The sequence below is a fragment of the Leishmania infantum genome, chromosome 31, assembly GCF_000002875.2.
Source record: "Leishmania infantum JPCM5 genome chromosome 31".
Taxonomy (NCBI): Eukaryota; Euglenozoa; class Kinetoplastea; order Trypanosomatida; family Trypanosomatidae; genus Leishmania; species Leishmania infantum.
The window spans coordinates 1081098-1098242 of NC_009415.2; the positions used below are offsets into that span (position 1 = coordinate 1081098).

Here is a 17145-nt window from a genome sequence, read left to right on the forward strand (position 1 = left end):
CCCCATGGGCAGAAGAAAAACAAGCTCCACAGGTACATACAACGTAAGCGAGGAATAGCGTACACGGGAAAGGCCTGCTTCATGCAGTAAGTCTGCACGATCCCGGACAGCCCTTGCGCCCATTCGTGAAAAGGGAGTGCCGCGCTTTCTGTTTTTTTTTTCTGGCAGCTAGCCCTCGTACGAATGAAGAGGAAAGACCTCTCAGTGCACTTGGGCCGCCTGTCTTTGTTCACAAGCTGAGGGCGTTCCAGCGCGCCGCCTGCGCGCGCTTCCACTTCTTTAGCCGCTGCTGATGAGCCGCGAGGACCTGCGCCAGTCGCAGCTTCTCTTCCTCATTCACGCAGACGCGCTCCCAGTCGGGGGATGGCACAAAACGGGCACTTCGCACCGAGTAGCCCAGCGTTGCCTCCACGTTGAAAGGGCGACTGCGGGAAAGGTTGCTTTTGGGTCCCTCCATGATGGGTTGCGGCCACTGCCTGCCGACTTTCGATCGGGCGTGTGATGAGGCGCGTGGCGGCACCGCGGCGGCCGCCCTCACCAAGTGACAGTGCCTGCCGACGTGATGACGGTGGTGATGGCGGTCCTGCAGAGGAAAGGCGCCTCCTTGCACCACCACCTCCTCCGTGAGATTCGTGACGGTCATGGAGCTCTTCTGCTTCTGCCATGAGCGACGCGCATCAAGGCGCACACTAGGGGAGACGAGCGCCGGCTCCCAGGCGCCGCCGTCCTCCGTGTGCTCCACTACTTCGCTATGGCCTGTTGGCATCATGACACCAAAGGTATGCCGCCGCGACAGCGTGCTCTGGCTGGTGAGCACAGTGCTGGAACTCTCATCTGCTTCTGTGCTGATTGTCGCCCGCGGAAATATCGAAGAGACCTCCCAACACGACGCCGAGTCGGTGTGGCTCTCCTGCTGCCGCACGAGCCCGTATTCGACGCTCGACATGCACGACATTTCGTCCGCGTGTCTCAACACTAAGTCATCAGCGCAGTCCGACACGATGCCAAAGGAAAAGCCGCGCCGCAGGGCCCTGAGCGACTGCCTGGAAAAGGTCCTGGATGCTGTCCCGAACGCCTTGCGCGACACCGTCTTCGGTGATGCGGCGTCTTTTTTCTCCCTACCGTCGTCGCCCTTCGGATTGTATGCAGTCGCTTCCGTGCTCGGCGCCTCTGCCGCTGCGGCGTGGGAGTGAGTCACCATCGCGCGGAAGTTGTCAGGCTCTAATTCCGTTGTCCGCGGTAGGCAGTACATGGACTTGAAGGGCACCAGAGTGTAGCTGTTGTCGTCCTCGCCGCCAGGGATGTGGTACATGGAATACCTCGTGGCCGTCGGTGTCTCTGCGACGAGAAAACTGGGTGTTGCAGTGGTTTCTGCAGTGCTGCCGTGGCAGCGGTTTCGGTTTGAGGACAGCCTCTCCGCACAAGACGGCAGAAGCGGGGCTTCTATCGGCTCTGGGGCAGGCACTGTAACCGTATCCACTGCACGCAGAGCCTCAGAAGAGTTGTCGCACCCAACACACACATCAGCTCTGGCACGCGTGGCTGACCTGTGACGACAAGAGGTTTCCCTTGTGAAGCTTTTAGGGCGCTCCGTCCTTTCCACGTGGCTGCACCGGCGGGTGAGGCCGAAACGTATCACCGCTGATGAGGAAACAACGCCCTTTTCGCGTGTACAAGTGACACCCATCCTGCGTGTTGGACGTGTGGCGAAGCGGCAGAGCTGGAAAGAGTGAGCGGCGGGAAAGACACGTAACGAACTCAAGATCGTGTCGTTCGCGACGTGCACATGAGCAACAACGGCGTGGGACTCGCAGTGCTCTTTACGAAAAGGACTTCCTGCGATGCAATACCAGGCAAGGCCGCAAGGAAAGAAAAGAGGGAGGGAGAGGAAGCGTTAAAGGGCGGGGGTTGAGGGGGGTGCGCGGCCATATGAGGACACTACTGGACGACCAAACAGAAAAGGAGCGACGAAGAAGAACAAAAACAACAGAAAATATATGATGTGATAGGGTGCTCGTCGCCTGCGCATGTGACGAGGAGAAGCACAGACAGCAACGAAAGAGGCTGAGGATTGATGGGGAGTGCGGGTGGGAGAGGGACGCCGGGAACCAACAAAGCAGCAGCCGCAAAAGGTGTGTTCGACGTAACGGAAGAAACCGAAGACGCGAGAGAGGCGCTCGCTGTATAGCGCAGGCGAGCCGCGTGGAGAGCGACAGGCGACAGCGGAAGGGAGACAATGAAGGGGAAACGAGTGAGAACACTGTTGAGCCCAACGTACAGATGCAGAGGGGGGAAGGGGGGAAGGGGGAAACAACAAAAAACGAAAGCGTAAGGGGTACGCAGCGCCAAAAAAGAATAGGGAAGAGCAAACAGCGAAACGCGCATAACAACAGATATGCACAAGGCGGAGAGGAAGGCACGATATAACGTTTGTGAGGATTCCCCTGCCGAGTGGTGCGTGTCGATCTCCCTGACCGGAGTCGCGCTAAAGGGTGGCGCGAGACACAGACTGGAAGAGAGCAGCGGGGAAGAGGAAAGGAGGGGAGGAAGGAAAGCAAAACGAGAACACAAAGGCGCCGGTAGAAGACTCAGACGATGTAAGCAACACAACAACAGCAGCAACACGCATGCACACACACACACACACACACAAGGCCAAGAAAGAAGCTCCAAAGGAGGTGGGGAGGAGATGCGGCAAAAAAGAAGCGAATGCGAATGAAAACGGAGGAAGAAGCGGAGACGGTAACGGAGGCGCGGAGGGGGGGGTCTGACGAGAGGGACAAGACCGATCAAACAGCGGCAAAAGCGGTGCAAAGCGAGAAGGCAACACAGGCGCAGTGGAAAGAAAGAGAAGGAGGCATAAAGTCCACCCCCTCCTCACCACTGCCGCGATAATGGGGCACTCGCGCGCCACGCCCCGGATTCAGACCAGACCCAGAAGGAGAGAAGCACAACAGCAGGGTACGAAGAGCGCGTTGCTGCGTTGACAGCCCTTTTCTACCTTTGCCCATGCACTGCCCGACCACTTGGACTGCCGTGCTATCGACTCGTTTTGCCTTTGACTCTGATGCTGGTTTGTGGAGAGGAGACGGTGAGCCAATCACACGAAGCGAAGAAAGAGGGAAGGAGCTGCACCGCGCACTCGTCGGGCCTCTGCTCCGTGAATAGGCGCTGATCCGTTGACTGAAGCGGTGTCTCGCACGGGTATGCTTTGCGTTGCGAGTCTGACGAGAATATACCCTAAGCACAATCGTGGCGCGCGTGCATAAGAGGAACGGCGAAACGGGGACCGAGAAGCAAGGAGACGAGTTTGGGGAAGAGCAGTGGTGTGCGATGGCGTCAGCACGGCTTTGGCGCAAGAGAGACCACCCTCGCGACCTGTTTCCGAGCATAAAGACGTTCGCTATGAGCATAGAGTCTCTTGGCGGACCCAGGAGGGCACGACGACGCAAAACACGCAGCGCAGAGAAGGCGCCATGCTCAGCTGCTGTGGCGGCATCATTTCTTGTTTTTGATATTCAGATGGTCTTCCTTTCCTTTGAGCAAGGATCATGGTCGCTAGAGGGCCGCAAGGCACGAATTATACGTGCACGAAGAAAAGAATGGAATAAGCAACGTTCATAGACCGGCGAAAGGACGACGAGCGCACTGGCTGCCCCAGTAAGAAAAAAAGGAAAAGGATATTGAGAGCGCGCACAAGGGATGAGCCCAATGGCATCGAACGCTTCCGTGTCGCTACCGTTCGAGCACCATCGAAAAGACATATATTGAGAATGGAGACGAAGGCAGAAAGGGTGGCCACATGCGATCACACACCGTTCAGCGATGCAACAACCCCCGTGACCCCCCTATTCCTTCCCCCAACAACAACACAAGGGAAAAGGGAGAGGAGAAAAAGAGGAGCACATAAGGCACATGAACACCAGGCGGGAGTTCACACAGTTGCGAAGAGGGAAGGCAATACAGAGAAAGGGACGCGGGGTCGGAGGGCACCAGCACACACACGCACACACACACAGACAGACGAAAAAGGACTCTGTGCACGCAATGACGCCCACGCCTCAGCATATCGTGAAGAAGAGAGAGAAAAAGCAGGGTGAGGGGGATCACAGAGAGTTTAGAGGATGAGCAAGAGAAGGAGAGCCTTACACAGCACAAATGTACAATGTAAAAAAAAAACATGAAAAAAGCACAGAGAATGCCGATGAGACGAACAGTAGAGACACCATCGAAGAGCAGAGGAGGCAGGTGGTGGTGAGGGGGGGGTGCGGGGCAGGCTCAGCCGCACTCACGAGTTCGCCCGTGCCCGCACTCCAAGAGGCTGAGGAGGTTCCACAAAGAAAGAAGAGAACACCAGAGTGTGACCAGGAAGGGTGGAAGTGCTAAAGCCCATGCTCCTGATGAAGCCGGATGGTGAGGCGAGTCATGCATAGCAGCGGATAGAATGCTTTTTCGTCAGCGTACTCGTCTCCACAGAGCCACATAGCACGGCCTCACCCCTCACTCTACTACCCCTTCCGCCTGTCACAGATCCCCCGCATCGCGTGGTGCGACGGCAGCCGTAGACACGCCCTACAGCAAGGCACCGGCTCAGCCATCTGAGCACGGCACCTGCCCCCAACTCTACGCACTGGCTTCCTAAAGGCTGCTTCCACCATGCCGGCCGCCACCCCCGGCGCATCCCTCTTCTCGCGGTGGCACTCCGCCTCCGCACACCAGTAAGCAGCGAGGGCCGGGTGAGATAGACTCGAGTTCCCTTGACACCTCGCCCATCGTATGGATGGTACAAGCGTGTCCGGTGTCACAGGCCGCTCCGACCTCGCGCCATTCAGGACCTCACCGCCTAAATCAGCAGCGATGCACCGCCCCGACCTCGCCTCGGGTCGCCGGTGCCTGACGCTGTCACCGCCAGAGGTGGTTCAGGCTTGACAGGGGATAAGGGGTGCTGCTTGGCTCCCCGCCACACAGAGTTTGGGGAGGGGCACTGAGCCCTGCGATACCACGCACTGAGGTGTCCACACGCCATCCGCTGGTGCGGAGCGAAGTGGGGTGACGCTAAGACCAAGGGTAGCTGCTTCTCTTTCGCGGCACCAACTTCGGATAAAAAGACTCCACACACATGCGTCCCCGGGCTCCCTCTCCCGGTGGAAGGCCAATGCGGGAGAGTGCACCCAATTCAAGTGGGGAGGGTGGAGGAGTTCATGGATTCTTGTGCAACGGTCTCTGCATTCTTCAAGACGATACCGAGCGAGACGAGCCACCGTCGCGGATTCTGCACGACGCATCCCGTCTGCTGTCATTTCCATGTCTCCTCTGACCTGTCCAACGACTCCCCAGTCTCGTTCGGCAAAGACGAGAAAAGAATAAATAGAGCGTGGCCGCTGACAGCAACACCGCAAACGTCATGATGCAGCTCAAGCCACATCGAGTCCAAGATTCAAATCGACCACAGAGCGAGCCCCTCAAGTTCCGCACTCCGTCGACAACTTCAAAGTGGTGTCGTGGAAGACGACGTGAGACGCTCGGCGTCTTCTTACGCGAAGCCGCAGCCACACCTGCGTGCGCTCCATCACTGCTGCACACGCGATGCCCGGCCTTCGTCTCTCTCTCTCTCACGAGCAACTTGCGATGATCACATACACACACACACACACACACACAACGCAATGGGGTAGAAACAACAAACAAAAGGTCCGGCAAAATACAAACCAAACAGAAAGGCACCCCCGCAGTTGATGTGCGCTCGAGTCGAGCCCTTCACCGTCAGGGGAGCGCCCCCTTTCTTGATGTATCGAAAAAGGGCGAATGCATTCGTGTCACCTTCACATCTCACAGAACCAGCACACCTCTACCATGAACGCATAACAGCAAGAACACGAAAAGAGAATCGGCTCATGACTTTCGATCGTCCGTTTCCTGCCGTCTCTTCGCATCCGCCAGCTTTATGGAATACCAGCACGGCGACTTCACGCGTTTCACATCGCTCAGGCGAATGCCGCTCAGTGCCGTAAAGTCCACAAACTTCGATTGGCCCGTGTACACTTTCGGACCGTTGTAAATATCCGGCTGCGGCCATGGCATCTTGGCGCTGCTACTCGGACATCCCCGTGCGCTCCCGGATCGGCCCTGCCGATGGCGTGCATAGGCAGGGAGCTGTGGTTGCGTGTGCTTCTGGTAGCCCGCGGTGAGGGAGTGGAAGTGATGCCGCTGTTGCTGTTGCTGGAACAGCTGTTGGCGCTGCTGCTGCATGATTCGGTGCCGCTTCATCTGCTCCGGCACCCGCGGGTCAGGGTGGGGCTGGTACGCCGGATACAGATTTGTGTCGCCGTTGCTGTATTCATAGCCCCTGCCGCCCCAGCTATCGTTGGCAGATCCGTTTTTGGGTGCTTGTCGCCTCGTTCGCTGCTGGGCTGGTGCGGCCGGAGGAGGGGGAGCTTCGCGAGACGGCGGTGCTTGTTGATCGTAAGAAGTGTCGGGGCCACTCCTCGTCTCGGTTGGCGAGGGTGGGCGAGTGGCACACAATTCGCTCTCGCCTTCCTTTCCCACGCGGGCTGCACCGTCATCCACAGTAAACGCGTCCGCCTCACCGAACACAAGACTCTCGTCGCTGCTGTTGGAGCTGCGGAAGTCATCCCACAAATCGCTCATGTTTGGGATCAGCAGCGGGCGGCCATCGGCATCATAGACTGACACCTCGTCGTCGTCTGTGTCGAAAACGTAGCGGCTCTCTGTTGTGGCATCGAAGATTAAGCTGTCGTTTCGCTTAGCGCTGCCGGCAGAGGCTTCCCGCAGTCGATCGTGCGGCAGCACGTTGAGTTCCAGGGCGCCAGAAACGCTCAAGACCCTCTGCGACAGCGCCCGCGATGCCCTTACCAGTGTCTTCTTCTCCATCACCTTATTGGCAACGAGTGCAACGTACTTCCACTGCGACAGGGCTAGGTCATTAACGCGGCGCAGCATCGCTGTCCCGGCTGTCTGGCTGCACATGCTCTCCTCCATATTCTCCTCCATCTTCGTGAGGTGCATACCGACACTCTCAGAGGCGTCGGCTGCGGTGTCCTCTACATGCCGCCCTAGCCGCGCGTTCGAGCCACTTTCCCCATTTTGTTTTCTTTTCGAAGTCTGCCGGGACGTCATGCTCACCGGAGGAGTCGAGAAGCCCGAGGTGGTGCCGGCAAGAGAGAATACGCCGGCGCTCTGGCCCAGTGGTTGATCCAAGAAGGTGCAGTTATACATTCCTGTGGGTTCGTCGCAGCGTAGGTCGTACGAGGGTGTCATAAAGAGCGATGCAAAGTCGACACGGCTAAAACCGGAGGCCTCGCTCGAGTCGCGGTTCTTCGCGCTCGACGAATTCGCCGGACCACTGGTAGCATCGCTGGCTCGTCTTGAAGACCGAAGCGTACGGATACGACCGCTGTTGTTCGCTCGTCCGCCTCTGATTGCCGTGCCACTAGCACCATCGCTCATCGTTCCCGTCGTCTTGTCACGAGTGCCGCTCATGAGCCTGGAAAGATGGAGCATCGCCTCGTGAAAGTTTTTCTCGCCTTCGGGTTCATGCACGAACGCATTGTTGTTCACGCTATTACCATCCGTGTTCCTCCTCGGAACTGTATCACGGGCCGGCTCGCCAGCGCCCTTGGGTGCAGGGGACGGCTGCGGCACGGCGAGTGTCCGACACTGCAGCAGTGAGTACGGCGGCGCTGAAGGATGGGGCAGCGGACAGCCTTCATGCACCTCAGGCCCACTGTTGTCGTAGAGAGTCCCGTACGCGACACAGTTGTCTAGAGTATGCGCCAAATCCGCTGTGAGCCGGCGGAGCATTGGGTAGCTACCCACGCATCCCTCGTTGTCAGCAGCCTTCGGTGTCGAGGCGGTAGCGCTGTGTGGACCAAGCGGCGCCTTGGCGTTGGCCCGTGGTGGACGCTGTTGACCTTCGCGCAGCGGTGCTACAGGAGACGTCGTTGGCTGCCACTGTGAAGGCGATGCCAGGAAAGAGGTGTGACAGCCACTCCTTGTCGGTGATGCACTGAGCGCTTTTATGGACTGCTGCTGCTGGGCTGGCGAACGCGAAAGGGGCGGCGCGCCACTAATCGAGGGTAGACATGTGCCTTGGCTTGCATCTCCGGTGGCCTTGCCGCTCACTGGTCGGTCCGACACCGAGGAAGGAGAGAAGCCACTGCTTTCTGCAAGTTGCCCATCAGCGCTTCTGTGAGACCTGGTCTGCGATCTGTCGGAGGGCACGCAAAGGGGGTTGCTCTGTTGGTTCCTTGCCGTTGTAGCCGACCGCGCGCAAGGCTTGGGTGAACTGTCGGGGATGTGCGGCGGAGGCCCGTCGCCGCTGGTGCTGGGAGCCGAATCTGGTCTGCATATCCTCTCCTTTGTCACCTTCCAGAGGGCGCTCAGTTTTTCGAGCATTTGGGTGCCTGCGAGGACGCGACGTTTTCGAAGAGGCAGCACGCGCGAGCGCGTCTGTGCGTCTAGCAGAGACGGAGAAACAGGGGATCGAGAATGGGAAGGATACCTAGCAGTGATGATGCGCAGTTAATGGCCCTGGGGCTCGCCATGAGCGACAGAGTAGAACCCGCAACACGGTCGCAAAACAATGCGGCGAGAAAGAGGAAGCAAGCGAGTGGCGGTGTCTGCTTGCGCTCAACGTGTGCAGGCAGATGATCTGCCATGAAAGACGGTTCAGAAAACAAAAAAAATGTGTGACCTCTGCGCTGCGACTTGCTCAGGAATGCTAGGCGCCGTGGTACGGTGAGTGCACACAACGGCCAAGCTGGCAGGTTGCCCTTAGTGGAAGACGAGCGCGTTAGAGAGATGCCGACTGCACGTGCGGGCGAGCAGCGGATCTCTGATGCGTACGATTTTTTGGGAGGGGTTTCCGAATCGAAAATAAATGCTGCATCAGCGCTGCCTTTCGCCCTTCCGTTCTGCTTGTCAGCTCCGGCAGATGCAGACATGTTGAGCCCGAGTAGAACACAGGGTGGTGTGGGAGAGAGGGGGAGGGGGCTTGGCGTGGTGGCATACGAGGCCCACTCTTGTTCTTTGTTTTGTCGGGCGACCATCTCTGCAAGAACAACACAAAAAGAAAACAGAAAAATAAAACGAAAAGGAGCATCTATGCAACCGGGGAGTGGCGCAGCGTGGAAGGAAGAGAATAGAGAGGGGAGGGAGACGTCAAAAAAGCGTCATGTAACTCCACTTATCGTATAGGATAGTTCTCCATAGCTCCAACCTGTGCGGGGCTGGAGCGTAGTGAACACATGAGCGAAGAGGGGGGGTAGACAGAAGTGAGTCTAGCAGAGAAGTACGGTGGAGCGGCTAGGCTGGATAAAAGGGATGTTGTCGTCTATGTTGACGAGGACAGAAATGTATATATATAAACGGCATGCAACATAGGCACATAAATGAACGGCAGTCGCTGCTATATGTCGCCACTGTCGCCCTGTATCCAAAGGGAGGTCAAGGTCTCATAACGGCACTCAACTCGCAGCTGATGTGCGATAATGATGAAGGGAGGGGGCCCCACAACTCACGGAGACGCCGTTTCACGCGCACAGGAGGGACCGAGGGAATACTGTCGGCGCCTGCGGTCCTCCTACTTCCGCTGAATCTAGGGAATCGACAGAAGAAAAAAAAACGAAGGGGCGCACGCCTGATAAGACTCTGCTGCGCAGAGACACGCAGCACACAACACACAAAACTTCTAAAACGACTTCATCCACGGCGCCGTCCAAGAAAAGAGGAATCACTCATCTGCCCTGTACGCAGAGCGTTACCTGTGCCGCCGCCGCGGGGGGTAGCCGGGGGACCGCGGATGCATGGACATGGGTGGCCTCGGGACGTTCGGCAGGCGAGGCCCTGGCAGGGCCACTGCGCCCTGTTGACCTGGTTTCATGATCATCACTCGAGGGCCTCTAGGCCGTTCCTTTCCCGCACCAAAGTGGACTTGGCACTCCTCATACCGTTGCGCTTCGTTCTCTTGCTGCTGCCACATCAATCCACGCTCCGCCCAACGCATGGCAAACAGCTGGCGATCCTTTTCCTTCTGTGCTTCCTTCTTGTCGATGTGCGTCGAGATGTCCGGTGAATCAACGTACGGGACGCCGGGGACGTCGAGGATTGTGCGGCGTCGCTGCCGCTGCTCTCGCTGCTCTGGAGAATCGTGATCGGCGCGGACGTAGTTGTATGGGTGCATAGGAGGACGGTGAGCGAAACGACGTCCTGGCACGCTCACTGCTAGTTCGGTGTTCTGCGTGGTGGAGGGATCCGACGAGATCCAGTTCTCATCCGCGTCGCTATCCGCAGGCGTTGCAGTTTCCCTCGACTCGTCGCTGCTGTCCACGCGCGCCTCGTCGACGCCGGCGGCATCCATCTCCGTTTGTTCCCTGAGCAACACGCCGAAACTTCTCGAGCGATCCGCGTTCGCCAATCCAGTTTTGGTGACAGCAGCAGAAGATTCCAGCACGTGGGAGTGGACGTCCGCCACGCCACTCTCGTCCAGGCGCGAGTGGCAAAGAAGAGTGCCGAGGTTTCTGTGCTTCGTGTGCACCTCACGAGTGAACTCCGCCTTGTGCACCTCCTCAGCGTCGTCCGCGCCTGACGCCTCCTCATGCGCTGCCTGCATGGTGGAAAAGAGACCGAATTGCCTGGCACCACCAAGAAGGACCGTGGTCATGTCGTGAGGCATCCGCAGCAACTCGTCACTGAGTGCGCAGACCGTCGGGTTCACCACAGTTGCCTCAGGCGGCAGAGGAAGGGGAACGAAAGAGCTCGTCACGGCGCTGTCACCAGCCGTCAACGCTCCGCAAACTGTCCGGTCAGTGGGAATGCTTACCCCAGACGGCGCCGTCGCAGCGGCCTGTGGTCGTGTCGAAAATTCCACTGTCTTGGAATCGTGGATGCGACTGTTCCCCGGCGAGCTCTGCAGTATGGAGACGGGAGTCATCAACAGGCAGTCTGCGCGGCAGTAGCCACTGAAGTCAAAGCCGGAGCGTTGATGCTCGCGAAGCTGTTGGATGCTGGCGTCAGCACGTTCGCTGGCGGCATCTGGCATGTTGTGCACGGAGAGATCGGCGCTGCTGCGAGGATACGTCAGGATGGTCACTTGGCTCCTAAGCCCGTCTCGTTCCAAGAACGATCCAGTACGGCTCGCATCGCTGTCCGTGCAACGACCTGGGGGCGTTGACTTGGCTGGGAAAGCGGTGACAGCGTCAAGCTCTGATATGGTACTCACCTGCTGGGTGGCTTGCCGAGTCGACGCCTCTTCGACGCATCGTGCCGGGGATGGAGAAGTGCGGAGGTTGAAACCGGCGCCGACGCGCACCAGCGTCGCGTTGCTTCGTGAAGATACTCTCGCGCTAGAAATGCGGCTCTTGCGTTGGCGACTCTGCAGCGGCACGGCGGTATTCAAGCTCTTCTCCTCCGCAGGTTCCGCCGCAGGAGGAGGTGGGGCTGGCGACCCGCAGCCTGGCGCTTTCTCCGTTGAGCTGCTTCTCATCGCAAAGCGATCAAACCGCTGAGCGCGTGCCACTTCGTCTGATGGGGGCGCTGGCTGTGGCTGACGAGGTGGTGGCCGAGTGGCCTCGGTGGTGCACACCTGGCACTTTCCCGTGGCACACTGGCATCCGAGCTCCCCAAACGTACATGCGTTGTTGTCCTTCAAGCAGGAGACATGTCGTTCACTGAGGCGCTGGAGGGCATCTGCTAACTCGTCAGGGTCCATAATAGAGCTCATCGTTGCACCCTCTCTTCCGCACCCTAAAAAGGCCGTACACGTTGAGGCCGCCATTTCCTCTCTTGTGCTTGCCGTTAGCTGAGAAGGGTTCACCGCTGAGCACGTCGGGCTACGGGGTTGTGATCCACTGTCGCATCCGTTGCATACCACTTCCGACACAAGAAGAGCAGTCGTGTGGCTTGCGAATGCATCGCAGTCTCTCGAAGATTCCACACGGGACACCCTTCTTTCCACGGATATGCTCTCCGACCCAGCCGGCGCACAATCTGCAAAACCACGATTCGCCAGTCTGCCACCAACCTGTTCATTTGAACAGTTCATCGTCGAGTCACCGCTTTCGCCTGCCTTCACCGCGCGCTTATCGCTTGCACTCAGCGCAGAAGTACCGGCTGGATAGCTACAACAGCCACCGTCTGCAAGGCTGTACCCGCCATTCGAACGCGACGCAGCGCTCGCGTCTGGGGCCACAGCGCTGTCGGCCTCCATCATGCTGCCGTACCCGCCGCGCGATTGCACGCTCGTCTCGCTGCGCCCGCCAAGGCTGTACCCGCCATTCGAACGCGACGCAGCGCCCGCGTCTGGGGCCACAGCGCTGTCGGCCTCCATCATGCTGCCGTACCCGCCGCGCGACCGCACGCTCGTCTCGCTGCGCCCGCCAACGCTGTACCCGCCATTCGAACGCGACGCAGCGCCCGCGTCTGGGGCCACAGCGCTGTCGGCCTCCATCATGCTGCCGTACCCGCCGCGCCCGCCAAGGCTGTACCCGCCATTCGAACGCGACGCAGCGCCCGCGTCTGGGGCCACAGCGCTGTCGGCCTCCATCATGCTGCCGTACCCGCCGCGCGATTGCACGCTCGTCTCGCTGCGCCCGCCAACGCTGTACCCGCCATTCGAACGCGACGCAGCGCTCGCGTCTGGGGCCACAGCGCTGTCGGCCTCCATCATGCTGCCGTACCCGCCGCGCGATTGCACGCTCGTCTCGCTGCGCCCGCCAAGGCTGTACCCGCCATTCGAACGCGACGCAGCGCCCGCGTCTGGGGCCACAGCGCTGTCGGCCTCCATCATGCTGCCGTACCCGCCGCGCGACCGCACGCTCGTCTCGCTGCGCCCGCCAACGCTGTACCCGCCATTCGAACGCGACGCAGCGCCCGCGTCTGGGGCCACAGCGCTGTCGGCCTCCATCATGCTGCCGTACCCGCCGCGCCCGCCAAGGCTGTACCCGCCATTCGAACGCGACGCAGCGCCCGCGTCTGGGGCCACAGCGCTGTCGGCCTCCATCATGCTGCCGTACCCGCCGCGCGACCGCACGCTCGTCTCGCTGCGCCCGCCAACGCTGTACCCGCCATTCGAACGCGACGCAGCGCCCGCGTCTGGGGCCACAGCGCTGTCGGCCTCCATCATGCTGCCGTACCCGCCGCGCCCGCCAACGCTGTACCCGCCATTCGAACGCGACGCAGCGCCCGCGTCTGGGGCCACAGCGCTGTCGGCCTCCATCATGCTGCCGTACCCGCCGCGCCCGCCAAGGCTGTACCCGCCATTCGAACGCGACGCAGCGCCCGCGTCTGGGGCCACAGCGCTGTCGGCCTCCATCATGCTGCCGTACCCGCCGCGCGACCGCACGCTGTCGTGGTGGGTTCCAGCGTCTAAGGGGGGTGAAGTGGCTGAGGTTACGGTGGTCAGCGACTGAGTGTCAGGGGCATCCACACTTTGCGTGCTGTGGCCGTCATCTGTTCTGTGGTTGTGTATGACGGACGCGTCTCCGAGATGAGCTGCCAGTGCATCTGATAGGCTGCGCCTGGCTGTAGCTCTACCAGAAGAGAGGCGGTGATGGGCCGAGACAGTGCGAGGGCCTGTAGCGGCAGCGGCTGGAGGCCGCGATGCGGAATCGTGAAGGGGAGTGGCAAACTGTGCACCGCCATTCGCAGAGTGCTCGACAACATGAGCCCAACAGGTGTTGCGAGAAGCACAACAAGGGCCTGCGTTGGCACTGTTGTCGCGTTGTAGTGCGCTGTATGTGTTGGCGGATGCGTCGCTGACGGCGATGGAGTCGAACAGTTCAATCGGGAACCCTTGCCGATAATTTCCACCACCCATAGCTGAGGTTTCAGCGTTGGTGTGGAGGAGGCTTCCAAAGGCCGATTCGCCGCTTGGAGCAGATGGGGCATACGAGGACCCGTCGATTGTCGTCGAGGGTGGAGAGAGACGCGTGCCGGTGCAGCCATTGCACATGCTGTACGCCGGCGTGCCATCGTGGAGGCTCTCCGTTGCCGGGAGGTCACTGAAGGGTGTCTTGCGCCCTTCGCTTCGCGAACTGTGAACGCCGCTGTCCAACAATGGGCTTTTTAAAACAGTGGCTGTGCCGCGAACGCGATGCGCGCTCTGCCTGGTGCGATCCGTCGTGTCTGAGGATGCCTCCAGCACGCTGAAGGGCGCTGCAGTCGCGGCAGACGTGCCTCGACGGAGCGTTCCGTTTTTGCTGATGGTCGGGGACTGCACATCGCTGGCATCACAGGGCCCTATCGCCAACGTCCCTGAGTCAGTGAACGCACTGTACTCGGCAACTGTATGCAAGCCGGTGCCCGTGCCCTCTCTGGCCTTGATGCTATCAGCGTTGCTCATCGCCGCCGTGTCTATGTGGCTCTTGATGAGACTGCCGTAGCCAGTCTTCCTCCCGGCAGCGCCTTCTTCCTGAAAGGTCTCCGTCATACTTGGCATGGTAGCGCTGCTGGTTTCCCACGACGCCTCACTGCGGCTTCGCTGGGAGCACTCTGGCCTGTGCGTTGTCGTCGAGGCGTTCGGCAGCGTCGAGTAGTACTCCGTAGCCATCACTGTGTGAATTGTGGGGCTCTCCGCGCTACTCAGGCCGGCGTACAGCCGCTGCTCCGGCTGCTGCTTGGATGTATCGGTGGCTTCCGACGCGCACCCATCACGCAGCAGGAAAGATGTCGCCAGACAGTAAACAGCGCCCGTAGTGTTTTCCGTGTCCCCAACGCCGACACTAGACTCGTGAGGGTCATTCAGGGCGGAGTACGCGACGGTGCTTGCAAGTGTCTGTGATGTTGGGTTCTCTTCGGGAACTGCAGTAGCTTCGCCGTCGTACCACTCGTGGTCGCCACCCACACCGTGCAAGTACTCTACGACGCTTCGAGCGCTTGTGGTATTATCCGCGACTGCTGAGAGGTCTGAAGAATTGACTGTCTCACCAGCAAGCCCGCTCGGCTGTGCGCTTGCGCCATAGTCCGCTGGGCCGCCACTACGGTCAACGTGCCCATGCTGCGGATGCCTAGCGGGCAGGCATCGCCGACCGGGTTCGGTTCTTGCAGCCGGCGTGTCGGATGAGGTGATGGCTTTCCAAAACGCCGAGACAGAGGGGGTGCGTTCTTGGTCAGCGCCCCCGACAAACTCTCGGTAGAACAGGCTCAGGCCTTCCTCGCTCTCATTGGCAGGGCTGACCTCGCTGAAGACACCTATGCTCGGTGTCACGTCAAGCATCGCACAGGCGTCACTTCCGTGCACCTGCAGTCCGTGACGGCTGCGCGCCGTTGCCTCTCCAAGAGCGCAAGCGGCGTGAGCCGAGGCGGGTGGAGCGGGGGCACGCTCCTTCGACATCGACTTGCTTGCGGTGCCCTTTGTTGTTGGTGGTTTGCGCCCGGGGCCTTGGAAGACGGACGGCTCCTCCACGACTGAGGATGCTTGCTCCTCGACCACCTCGAACACGTTCTTCGCTCGATCCTGGCGGTTCGCGGCATCCACGACAACATCCACAACGGGGCGGTCCTCTGCCTTTGCATCCCGTCGATCGATGACTGCGTCCTCGCGGGTGTACACGTGCAGCCGACCGTACGTCAGCGGAGATCTGTTGCGCACGCAGGGGCTGCTGAGCGTGTGGCGGGACTGCGGAGAAAGGAGACCCGTCGTCGGGATGTCAGAGGCGTCCTCGAGCGCGTCGAAGGCTGCTGTCCGCCGCAGCTGTCGCCGTTTATCATGCGCACCTTCGATATCAGACAGCTTCGCCGCTTCCGTCGGAGACGCTGGGGGATTGATAGCGTAGTGGTGCTTGGGTTTCTTGCGGTTGCTCTCCTTTATTTCCCGCCGCACACGCCGAATCTCGTTGACACGAGGCAGGAAAGAGGCTATTGTGGACGTTGTGCTCACCGCCCCGTCGGGAGGTGTGGTGCCGGCCGGGGACGTCAGGAGAGACACATACCGCGTGGCCGCCTCGTCGCCAAACTTGTCGCGGAGCAGGTACCACGCGAGAATTGGAAGCAGCCGCTTGTTGAAGGGAGCCGAGGTGAGGAGGGAGCGCTTTCGGACGGCCTCCAATTCAAGCAGCACATCCTCCTCAGAGAACATCTTCTTGTCCACGAGATCAGCCAGCACCGAAAGGTGGGCGTTCGAGCGCGCGACAGAGCTCAGGTCTCTCTGGCCGAGATTCCGCGCCACTTTCGGCGCGCCGGCCCGCGCCGAGTGGGTGGCAGGCGATTGCCCCCTCGGAGGCGTATGGCTCTCTTGCGGGAGGGTGCTTGGTGTCCGCAGAGATAAAAGGTCTGACGGCGGTTTGGCAAAGTCCCTGTGGAGGGGATCGAAGGGCGAGAGGGCCGATGCCGCCGCGTCGCTGTCGGACTTGACTCCCGACGCGCGCGCCGATTGTGTATTCGGTTCCTTGGAGGCATGTGGTGGAGATGGCAGGGCGGGCCTTTCCGGGAGGGCAGGGGGAGGCGCGAGCAGCTTGACCGCCAGCGGTTCACTAGGCTTCTGAATTCTCAGCTTTGCCGTTGACGTGCTGAGCTCGGCCGGAAGGTCCTTCCCGTACCGCGCGGTGCCCATGCTGTCTATCCCATGCACCACTCCAGGCGTGACGCCTGCCTGCGCCTCGCTCGAGGAGCTGCGCTGACGACTTCCGGTGCGGTGGCTCGATGTGTACGCTTCAGAGGATATGCGTGACGGCGAAATAGGGGAGATGCGCGAGGCAGAGGAGCGCCTCTCCGCGTCTTCTGCGGCACTAACGTCTGAACTGCACACCTTACCGGGAGTGTTGGTGAGCGACATCGCCTCGGGGAGGTGTTTGGCTGACAGGAACGGTGTGGCCTTCTCCGACGTCGCGGCGTTGGCTGGGCGCGCTTGACGGGACACTGAGGACATGGCGCAGGCGTGACGGCGAAGAGATATTACTTTGTCGTGAGAGTGAAGCGACCAACGAGGACAAGAGCCGGCGGAGCGAGGCACACACACCGACACGGTGGGGAGAGGAAGAAATGACGAAGCGCGAGGATGAGAGGGGAAGAGGCCCAGGACGCTATGGGGTTGGGTGAGGAGGAGGTTAGAGAGAGACTGTGGTGGGAGAAGAAGAGGATGTGCCCATGAAGGGTGGAAAAGGGGAGAGGGAAGAGATCGGTATGTGTGTA

The 17145-nt window shown here is 60.1% G+C and overlaps 3 protein-coding genes across 3 annotated transcripts; all 3 read right to left on the reverse strand.

Annotated features, from left to right (window-relative positions):
- Positions 1 to 229: 229 nt before the first annotated feature.
- LINJ_31_2270 (hypothetical protein, unknown function) lies at positions 230 to 1687 on the reverse strand (the record flags this gene model as incomplete). The annotated part of the gene is made up of 1 exon (XM_001467485.1): positions 230 to 1687. One exon carries the CDS (start codon positions 1685 to 1687, stop codon positions 230 to 232), a length of 1458 nt encoding a protein of 485 aa, XP_001467522.1.
- A 4205-nt stretch (positions 1688 to 5892) lies between these two features.
- LINJ_31_2280 (hypothetical protein, unknown function) lies at positions 5893 to 8415 on the reverse strand (the record flags this gene model as incomplete). The annotated part of the gene is made up of 1 exon (XM_001467486.1): positions 5893 to 8415. The coding sequence occupies one exon, from the start codon at positions 8413 to 8415 to the stop codon at positions 5893 to 5895; it is 2523 nt and encodes an 840-aa protein (XP_001467523.1).
- A 1363-nt stretch (positions 8416 to 9778) lies between these two features.
- On the reverse strand, positions 9779 to 16882 carry LINJ_31_2290 (hypothetical protein, unknown function; the record flags this gene model as incomplete). Its single annotated transcript, XM_001467487.1, has 1 exon — positions 9779 to 16882. The coding sequence occupies one exon, from the start codon at positions 16880 to 16882 to the stop codon at positions 9779 to 9781; it is 7104 nt and encodes a 2367-aa protein (XP_001467524.1).
- Between the last annotated feature and the right edge of the window lie 263 nt (positions 16883 to 17145).